Below are 10,314 nucleotides of genomic sequence, written 5' to 3'. Positions count from 1 at the left end.
AGCGGCAGCTACTTACGAGCCTCGCACAATGTGACCGGCATCAGTACGCGCATTGCGCTCAGCGGCAGCAGATCGTGCCAGTGAATCGTGCCCGCCCCCTTCCGCCCACTACGCGAGTGACTGACTGTGTGCGTGTGCGTGTGTTTTAAAAAACTAGAGAAAAAAACGCACGCCTATTTGTGCATATCGAAGAAGAGAAATATATAGAGACAGAGAAACGAACAGCTAGCTAGCTAGCTGGGGCTATCGACTTCCTGTCTAGTGGCACTTACGCTTCTAATTCCCGGTCGTATCCACACGCGTGCTGCAGCGACTCTGACGCGGATTTCAATTGCATAACGAGAGCAAAAGAGAATCGGAGAAAGAAAGGAGAGAGCGACCGACACTGGCAGGACTTTGTGCAAACTCCAATCGCCTGTTATTCACAATTTTTTCTTGCTTCGCCTGAGACTGGGGAAAAAGAGACGCCACCACAATGCATACGCCGGGTAGCAAAGTGTCGGGCTACATTGTCCTGATGATTGTGCAAATAATTTTCCTGGTGCTATTCTGGCTGTTCGTGCGTTACGAGAAGGCTGTGCTCCCGGCGCCAATCGCAGCTGAAGACGCTGGATCAGCAAAGGAACACGTTTCGAAATATCCGCGTGAGTAGCCAACGTGATTTTTTCTCCCTCCTTACCTTCTCACCCCGGGCACAATATAAAACATTGGCAAACTTTGTCATTGATTCTAAAATTAGTCGCAAACGTTGTGCAAAATTTAAGCTGCGCTATGACGATGGGGAACTCTGTGGGACATCTGTGTGTATATAAATAGTGTTTGGGGTTCGTTTATTATGCGGCAATTTACACCTAATTGACTGACCAGCGGCGAAAGAAAGAGAGTGAGGGGGAAAGCAGCTTGTCGGCCAACACTCAAAAGGAAAGTCCAAAATCGAAGGCTAATAAGTAAGCCTGCTGTGCGAACACTGCTTGATATTGAGTGACGGACACTTTCGTCTTTATCTGCATGGCGCATGGACTTTGCTGGCGGCCGAGGTGCTGTCCATCATAGGTCTAAGCATGTCATCGACACTGCTCATGATGAAATTCCGCGACATCTACAGCCGATAAGACCATCAATGTATCTTAGCTTTAAAGAGCTGACAACTGACTCACTCATCAGTCTTATTAATAGACTGTAGATGTAACCCATTTGTGTGAAATGCTCAGAAGAGATAATGCTGGTTGTCAGAGTAAAGCCAAGACATCGTAATAAATATGTTTTACATGCAGCGCGCATGACAACTGATAAAGATCGACGCTGATAAAATATCTTGAAATTAGGCTAGGTTAAGCAAACCTCTTCAAGCGAAGTTACATCATTTTTATCGACGGAGAAATTCAAGAGCTTATCAAAACAAACGAATACAATGGAGTATTTAAAAATTAATTATGTTTCCACTTTTGACTATAAACCATTTGGATTACTTTTTAGAAGTAAAAGTAATTCGAGATTATGGAAGCTAAGATTTGTAAATTTGGGTAAATTTTAACAATTTTCAAAGCCGGCACCCATTGTGAACAAAAACAGTGCGGCATTAATGTAAAAATATACCAAATTAATATACCACAAAAATACAAAAAATAAAGTAATTCGAGATTATGGAAGATAAGATTTGTAAATTTGGGTAAATTTAAACAAATATGAAAGCTAAAGTCCAGAGTTCTCGACTGTGAATACAAACAGTGTGATATATTTTAAAGTTTACCAAACTAATACACCGCAATAATACTAAAAAAAAATATATATAAAGGATATATTTGGTATATTAATATAGTACTGTATTCAAAATATACTATAAAGTACAAAATATGTCAGATTATCAGCCAAGCAAACTAAAACCCGCATAAGATAGGATTTCTGCCCATACAAAAGTATTTTGACTTCTACAATTTTAATCTGAACAATCTTTGGGAATTTTAAATACTACAGTTATTATCGATGTGGTTTGAATATTATGTGGTTTGAAGTGATAAATTAGCGGTGCTCTGCTAATTCTAAGTCAAATGAATTTTTGCACGTGCATTCTTAACTTAACTTGTTTTTTTTTAACCATTTTCTGTCAATAAAAAATATTTGTTGAGCTAATTTAATAATGCCGTTTATTTCTTAATAGCCTACATTTCAAACCACAATTTTAATAGCTTTTAGACTTTCCAAAAAGTAAGCAGTAAACTTGAAGCCCAATATTGACTATCAAAAATTAATTACATCCGAATGATGAAGTAAATGTTGAGCAAGAAAAACCCCTGCTAAAAAATGTACATTTAATCCTTCATATTGAAACAGCTTTGAGACTGCTAAAGCTATTACCCAATCCACTTGCCAGGTTTTTAGGGTATAGACTCTCTATATAGTAGAAAACATTGTGTTGCCAGCGAGCCAGCCAAGAGTGTTTGTCAGCCAAATGTTGGCGGGTCATAAATAAATGAAGTTATTTTTCGCATAGTCTCCTTGTAGTCCCGCGGCACCAATTGCATTAATTACTTTTGCCACAATGGGCAAGCGACGAACCCAAAAAAGAAAAACAGACACACAAATGAACCGAACCAAAACCGAACCGAAGCGAAACAAGAAGCCGAACTCTATTGTAGTGAAGCGAACTGAACCGAAAACTGGGAACTGGAATAAGTGAACGGAATGAGCCGCACACACAAATGAATAATTAAAGTCATTAATTTCAATTTATGCAAATGCGTCTGTAAACAACTTGTTGCAATTCATAATAAATAAATTAAACCGTATTTCACACTAATTGCACCCACATACAAATAAACACACATATGAGAACAAATTCTGTGTTCCATCGGTGCTCGACTTGGCCACCGTTCGCCATGGTGACATCAATCTCAATGCAATTGACTTTTGGCAGCAGACAATTGGGCCACTAATTGAAACGACTTGACTCAATTAATAAGCGCGTGCCAAGGCGTCAAATACAGTCAACACTCATCCACTAACTATCTCCCCCCCTCTCTCTCTCTCTCTTTCACCTTTCAGAATTCCAGGATATTCAAGTTATGATATTCATTGGCTTCGGTTTCCTGATGACCTTTCTGCGCAAATATGGCTACAGTGCTACAGGTTACACTCTCTTTATGGCCGCCCTCGTGGTGCAGTGGGCTGTGCTGATGAAGGGTTTCCTTCACATGGAAGGCGGCAAGATCAGGTGAGTTGCCCCGCATCTAAATGATTGTGCAAACAGCATAAATAAATTACCGTCGGTGTCTACATCTCTACTGTGGCCTTGCGGAAGAAATTAAGAAAAATAACCCCGAGCTCTAATGAATTCATGCAATTACTTTAACTTGCTCAATTCCCACAACGCCCGGAAAAGTGGGCGTGGCAACAGGCGCTACTTATGCTAAGTGAAACGACAAGCAGAGACAAAGGTCGCTGGCAACTTAAAAAGTCCTTTTTATCCTGACAAGTTTCTCCCCCTGTGTTTGCTTTTTGCAGCCTTTCACTGGAGAGCATCATCGATGCGGATATTGCAGCTGCCGTGCCCTTAATCAGCATGGGAGCTTTGCTTGGACGCACCACGCCCATTCAGCTGCTTTGCATGTCCATCTTTGAGGTGGCGCTGTTTGCGGGCAACGAGTATTTGGCTCTCAATATACTGAGCGTAAGTCCGGACTGAGATATTCCAAGTTAATCCTAGATATTCCAAGTTAATCCTACATATAACCTTATCCAATTCCTTTCTTGTCACTGCTTAGATCTGCGATTGTGGCGGCTCGATAACTGTGCACGCTTTTGGCGCCTACTTTGGCCTCGCTGTGGCTTTGATGCTGCGTCCTGCCAGCGACCAGAATGATGCAGGCAAGCATGAAGGTGCCAACTATGTGTCCGATTTGTTCGCCATGATCGGCACCACTTTCCTGTGGGTCTACTGGCCCAGCTTCAACTCGGTGCTGGCCGAGGGATCGGGTGGAGAACGCGCCATCTTGAACACGTTCCTATCATTAGCCGCGGCAACAGGTGAGTCACGTGCCATGTCATTCTGTTCTGGCAATTAGTTGGCTCAAGTGGGTGGCGGAGCTCTCTCGCTCTCTTCTATTTATATTCTATGCATCCTGGGCAGCTGCGTTAATTATAATGTTGGCGCGGGCCTATTAACTCCGTCGGCTAGCTATTGAAATTGAAAAAGGTTAAGAGCTCGAGAACCAGATCCAGATCCAGGAGGCAAGCAGGCAGCTCCTGCTGTTGCAAAATCTTTATGCATGCAACTCACAAACTAATTAAATGTCAAATAGTTTCGTTAACACATTTGAAAATTTATTTTGAGCACGTAGCGCACATAAAAACGGCCCCAAGAGCTTGGACACTTGGAGCAGCAAGTAGAAGCTGCCCAGCATTTAGCTGTCTATGTGATTGTGTATGTTTCTATGTGTGTGTGGGTCAACTATGTTTGACCATGGCCATGTCGTACACAACATATAGAAAATGTGCTAAAAGCAAAAACAACCCGAAAGTGGTGTAGTTGCAGGGGCAGCAGCAACCGGGAGGGGAAGGGGGACAGTCTCTGCTGTTGCCTCACTCGGTTAATGTAAATAACAAAACACAAATTAAATGTATACAAAGGGCGCCTGGCAACGACTACAGCGACTACAACAACCAACAAAACAGCTATAGCAACATCAACAACAACACCAACAACAACAACAGCTGAGATAAGCCAAGCTGCAAGCAACATTGGAAGAGCGGTTGCGGGTCCAAGTGGGACCATGAGTCGCTATGGCGGCGACACTGGGGCGTCTGTGGCCTGAGCCTGGCCATGATATTAAAGCCCTCACGTTGCAACTGCGGAGCTAACACCTAAACAGCGTCATAGAACATATTAGCTAGCCAAAGACTAGATAAACTATTTGCTCTAGGAGATACCCTGTTAAGTTGACAAGTATTTTGATGCTGCAAATCTTTGGGTCTAATCAATGCTAAGTTTGAAACTTATATTAGCGACAGTTATTACTAATCAATGCTAAGTTAGAAGCTTATATTAGCGGCAATTACTATTTAATGCTAATTTATATATTTTTACCAATTTTATTTAAAAATAGTCAGAAAGCTGTTGTCAAGTTTCAAATGAATGTGATATAATATTATACATTGACCCCCTTCGACAAATTAGCGTAAAAATAATTTTTGTTTTTATTCTAACATCATTTCCATCAATAGTTGATACATAGATTAAGCAATTGAAAGAACTTCAGTTTCTTTTAGTAAATAATCAAGCCTAATTTTACTAAGGATTCATCAGAAATGCTAATATAATGAAGTATTTGTAAGAATGTATATTTGAGTTTTTTTTTTTTAAATGCTTTTAGAGGAATATGATCTTTTTTTTAGTGATATAGAATCGTTCAGTTCTTCTAAGGGATATCTCTAATTTACCAATTGATTAGTGGGAACTCTAGAACAATCACGCATTAAAATCGAATGGCTAAATAATCGACAAATATATTTTTCTCATAAATAAGGATCAAAGTTGTATTATAAATAACTTTAGCAGCAAATACTCAGTTTAGTTAAACTTTTGATTATGTTTCTACTGAGTACTAATATGCCCCACAGTTGCAAACACAACTAGACGCAACTAGACAGCAGAGAGAGAAGGCAAGGCAGTCGGGCAGACGGGGACATTTTATGCGGAAGGATGTGCGATTAGTTGAGTCAACGTGGGGCACTGCCGCTTGGGCAGCCAACTCGCTTTGGGCCGTTGTCCCGTTCAGTGGCCAGTTACTTGGCTCCGCTAGTTGTTGCCTTAATTAAACTAAAGCTGGGATTCAGTTCAATGCTGAAATTAGAGGCGTTTTTCTGGGTGTGTCACACACTCTACACTGGACATCCAAGAGTGTGTGTGCGAGTGTTTGTGTGTGTGTGTAGACCATACGGGTGTTGCGACATGCATAGCAGACGACGCCATTCGGTGTCCAAATGCGGCGCCAACAGCAAAATACGCCCCAGTTGTTGTTTTCACACCAAGTTAGAAACGAGCTTGGGTCCGAAATACGGTTTCTACGCCTCTTTGCCGGCTGTGGCTCCATATCCAGCCATCTCCTCTGCCAGTCCTACTTCTGGTCAGTGTTGTGTCGTTGTTGTTGTTGCCATGCTATACCTTACCATACTGCCCGCCCGGCTGCCCGCATTGGCCGGCAATGTTAAGCACAAAACACATTTTATAGTCACAAGTGACACCATTGGCGTTAATTTAAATTGTTAAATGTGCAAGCAGCAAAGCGCCAACAACAACAACAACAACAACAAACAACAAACAACTGACGCCCCGAATCTCGGGCTGCTGCTTTTGGCCTTGCCTTGGCTTTGGTTTAGAGAGAATTTCTGGGGACCCGGCTGTAAAAATACTGTTTAATTGATTTTTAAGCCAGATTCTGTTGTACTCTCGTCGCCTGGACAATGTCAAAAGCTGTTTTTGAAATTGCTGCGGTTTCATTGTTTGTTGTTGATGTTGCCGTTACAACTGTTGTTGTTGTTGTCGTTGTTGTTGCTGCTGTTGTGATTTGCACTGCTTATTTGCACTTGCCACAGAAACCGAGCAGCGTCCCGTATTAACTAATTTATGCAAATTATTATTGCTGCAACATATGTTTCGCCATAAAATGGAGATTTTTAAGTATTTAGTGTTATTTTTGCAGAGATTTATGCTTTTGCCTCTGTAATAAACTGAAGTATGCCGCCTCCCTTCAATGGTTACCCTGGACAACAGGAGTCGTCTCATTCTGTGTGTTGCCTTGTTTACATTTTTATTAGTTTTGTGTTTATGAACTGCGGTTGTGGCCGAGAATTGCGGCTTGTGTATCCCATTTGCTCCACTTGGATGATTTAAGAGCATGTTATTTGTTCCAACTAGAGCCGCAAACTTTGTACCCACAATTTTTGCACCCCAAGCATACTGCTTTTTGCTACTACTGCTACATTGCTATAGTAACTTGTCTCTTAATTATTATTTATATCAACATTTACTTTCATACATATGAATTTAGCTGATCCTTGCATGACTTACTCAGCACTGTGCAATGCCAGGATATGCTTGCTGTGTTTGCTTTATTGTTGTGGATCGCATTTATTTTAATTAAGCACTCTTTTATGTATATGGCACACCACGCTTATAAACAAATTAAGCACTTGCAAAAATGACAACAACAAAAAACGAAAACAATAATAATAAAACAAAGTGACCGCATGCATAAATTATTGATCAACCACTATCGATTAACGAATAATCGCGCACTAATTGAAAGCACGATGAGCACGAAATATCGTCGCAACAATATCGATATTACAACGGTTAGAAGGAAGAAAAAACTCACACACGCACACACATGCATATAAATGCCATCATTTTTAATTTTCAAATGTTATTTTGCATATTTTTCGATTAGCACAAACTCTTAAATTTATTGCAATTAACACTTTTGTTGCTGATTCAGCAGCATTTACTTTTTAAACTTTTAACACAACATTTTCATTCGGAATACTTGGTGATGTTTTGTTCACTCAAAAAAACAAAAAGAAAATAACACTTGCATTATACCAATTTTAACATTGAGCAGCTTAACTAAACACTTAAGCATTACTTGCACAATTTCAACACACTTCACACAAATTTACTTGATTTTTATTTGCCCAATTTGCTTTTTCAACGTTTTTGCTGCGCAGAAAAAAACTGTAGAGATGCCACCTTGATTAAAAGGGGTTACTGATATTCAAACGAATAGAGCTGCCAGATTATATTTGGTAGGTGCAAAGAATCGATATTTTCTAAGGACTGATGCTGTGCACGTATCGATAAAATAAATACTAATTGGTTTACTGCGGCTCAATTTGAAGCTCACCCGTTCAAGTACTTAGTGTAGTAGCCTAATTAAAGCGAAATAACGAAAATATAACACAAAATGGCTATCTATTGCCAAACCAAAACTACATAACGGCAACAGCTTGGGCCATTGAAAACGTAACTAGAACTCTTGAAGTAGTGTTCATCGTTGAAAAGGCAGCCTACTGGGATCCCTTTCTGTACATGTTGTTGTAACGTTATTCACTGTCTCCTTTATTTCCCCCCTCACAGTCTCTTACACCCTTCTCGCTTGTCTCTTGCAGTGACCACCTTCGTTGTATCCGCACTTGTCAGCCATGAGAATAAATTGGATATGGTGCACGTGCAGAATTCGACGCTGGCGGGCGGTGTTGCTGTTGGCACCGTTTGCAACTTGCTGCTCGGCGCACACGGCGCTGTCTTAATTGGCATTATCGCTGGCACGGTTTCGGTGCTCGGCTATCGCTATTTAACCGTAAGTTGAACGACTGCAAGTATCCACCCAAAAAAAAAGAACGACTACCCACAAAAAAAAAAGAGCAAACATTGGCAAAACAAGAAGAAGCACACTAATGGGGCCACATCCGGACTAGTGCCGAACTACACACACACACAGAGAGCCATGTAATCCATACAAACATGAGGCGCTATTCAAATGCCTAGCTCGCAGGCAGTTTGTGGCGCGTTGGCGAAGCTAGAGTTACGTTTTTGGAGTTTTGCCGACTGTTCTGTTCTGGAGCTGCGGACACTGTGTCCAGCAGCAGCAGCAGCACACTAAAGGAGTGGAGGAAGGAGTGGGCATCGTGGTGTCGCCTACTGCGTTTTAATTAGTGCACGCCTAGTGCAAAAATGTGACGCTAATGAGTAAAGTTTGTTGCCCGTCGGCATCTGGTGCCATGTTGCAACCGGTTGTTGCACGTGAAGTTGCCTCCATCCACTCTTGCAAGGTGTAAATAAATTTAGACTCTTCTTTTTTTTGTGATATGCAGTTGCCATTTTTCACCTCTATAACGTTTAATTAGTTCGCTCACAACTTAAAGCACGTTTCTTTAATACGTATTTTCTACCCCCAAATTTTCTGTAGCCCTGGCTGACCAGTAATCTGAGAATACACGACACCTGTGGCGTACACAATCTGCATGGAATGCCAGCCCTTATCTCGGCCATTGCCTCAGCAATTGTCGCATCTATGGTCACCGCAGATGACTATCAATCCGAGCTGCAAGACATTTTCCCAGCCATGGTGCATGGCAACAATGGCACAGTGACCAAAATTATGGGCGTAAGCAAACAGCTGCCATTGATTACACACTTTTGCTGCAAGCTAATACACTCCCCCCATTTCATGTTCATCTTCAATTTAGGGTCTTGGACGTAATGCGAGCACACAGGCTGGCTATCAGCTATTTGGCATTGCTGTAACACTACTCATTGCTATTGGAGGTGGTATTTTGGCAGGTGCGTAACGAAATCAATTCGAATCGGAATCGAATCGAATCTTTAATTACCTTTAATTTAATTGTGCAAACTTGCTACGTGCCGCAGGTGGAGTCATGAAGTACACTAGCTTCCGCAATCTGGAGAAGGATGAACAGCATCAGGACGAACAGTATTGGGAAGTGCCAGCCGTGGAGAACAAAGAGGAATAGTTAAGTTTTGTACTTACTTTATTCCCGTCTGCCTGCCTGCTTCACCCGAATTGAATCGAATATATTGCATTGTTAAATATCTATTATACTAAATATTTTAATTTGATTATACTTTTATTTTATGCTATTATTATTATTATTAGCACACATTGTCCTCATTTGCACTTATTGTTTTTGTTTAGACTGCACACTTGTTAAACAATTTGTTGCGTATTTTTTTCCACAGTGAACTAAAAATTACTGACGAGCTTTTGTTATAAACAAAGGCAACGGCAGTTGCAGCTGCAGCACTCGAAACAACAACAACAAAAGCAGCAGAAGCTCACAGAGTCCTGACAATCCTTTGTGTGTGCTCTCTGCTTGTTTCGCTTAATTTTTGTAGACATTTGTCGCATTCAATTAAAAAGTTCAACAAATTTACACATTTAATTAGCACAGCAACGCACAGCAATAATATAAACAACAAAAAACATTAAAAAAAAAATAATAAAATGAAAAATCTGAAATAAAATTGCGAGTAAAATGTATTAGCAATGAAAATATGTTTCTCTTTCTTTTTCTCTATCTTTCTCTCTCTCTCTGTTATTTTTTCCTTCGCTGCTCACAATTATTATTTTTGTAAATTTATTTTGCATGCTATCCGCGAATTTTAATGGAATTAAAATCATACATACAAATTCCAACGCTAACGCAAACGCAAACAACAACAAATTGCACAATGGCGAAAAGTTTAAATATGCCCCACGAAGTTTTGGATGGCGCCAATGTCGTTGTTGCTGCCACTAC

General features: G+C 40.7%; 1 protein-coding gene across 2 annotated transcripts; it reads left to right on the top strand.

Moving 5' to 3' along the window:
* LOC132792284 (ammonium transporter Rh type B) lies at window positions 1–10,037 on the top strand. 2 transcript variants are annotated; one of them, XM_060801576.1, is made up of 9 exons: window positions 1–644; window positions 3,043–3,211; window positions 3,502–3,667; window positions 3,762–4,023; window positions 8,164–8,354; window positions 8,964–9,161; window positions 9,244–9,337; window positions 9,425–9,527; window positions 9,755–10,037. In XM_060801576.1, the coding sequence occupies exons 1-9, from the start codon at window positions 476–478 to the stop codon at window positions 9,786–9,788; spliced, it is 1,386 nt and encodes a 461-aa protein (XP_060657559.1). In that variant the 5' UTR covers window positions 1–475; the 3' UTR covers window positions 9,789–10,037. The 2 variants fall into 2 exon arrangements, with proteins under 2 accessions (XP_060657559.1, XP_060657560.1); XM_060801577.1 differs by lacking the exon at window positions 9,755–10,037 and having other exon boundaries at window positions 3–644; window positions 9,425–9,661.
* The last annotated feature ends 277 nt before the right edge of the window (window positions 10,038–10,314 follow it).

Source organism: Drosophila nasuta, chromosome 3, assembly GCF_023558535.2.
Source record: "Drosophila nasuta strain 15112-1781.00 chromosome 3, ASM2355853v1, whole genome shotgun sequence".
NCBI classification, from domain to species: Eukaryota; Metazoa; Arthropoda; class Insecta; order Diptera; family Drosophilidae; genus Drosophila; species Drosophila nasuta.
The sequence above is the reverse complement of the archived record's forward strand: the minus strand, read 5'-3'. Positions and strand labels throughout refer to the sequence as shown.

Coding starts and splice junctions, on each gene's coding strand:
- LOC132792284 (XM_060801576.1), top strand. CDS start 476: ATGCATACGCCGGGTAGCAAAGTGTCGGGCTACATTGTCCTGATGATT. Junction 9,162..9,243: donor CAGTGACCAAAATTATGGGC/GTAAGCAAACAG, acceptor TCTTCAATTTAG/GGTCTTGGACGTAATGCGAG. Junction 9,338..9,424: donor TGGAGGTGGTATTTTGGCAG/GTGCGTAACGAA, acceptor TACGTGCCGCAG/GTGGAGTCATGAAGTACACT.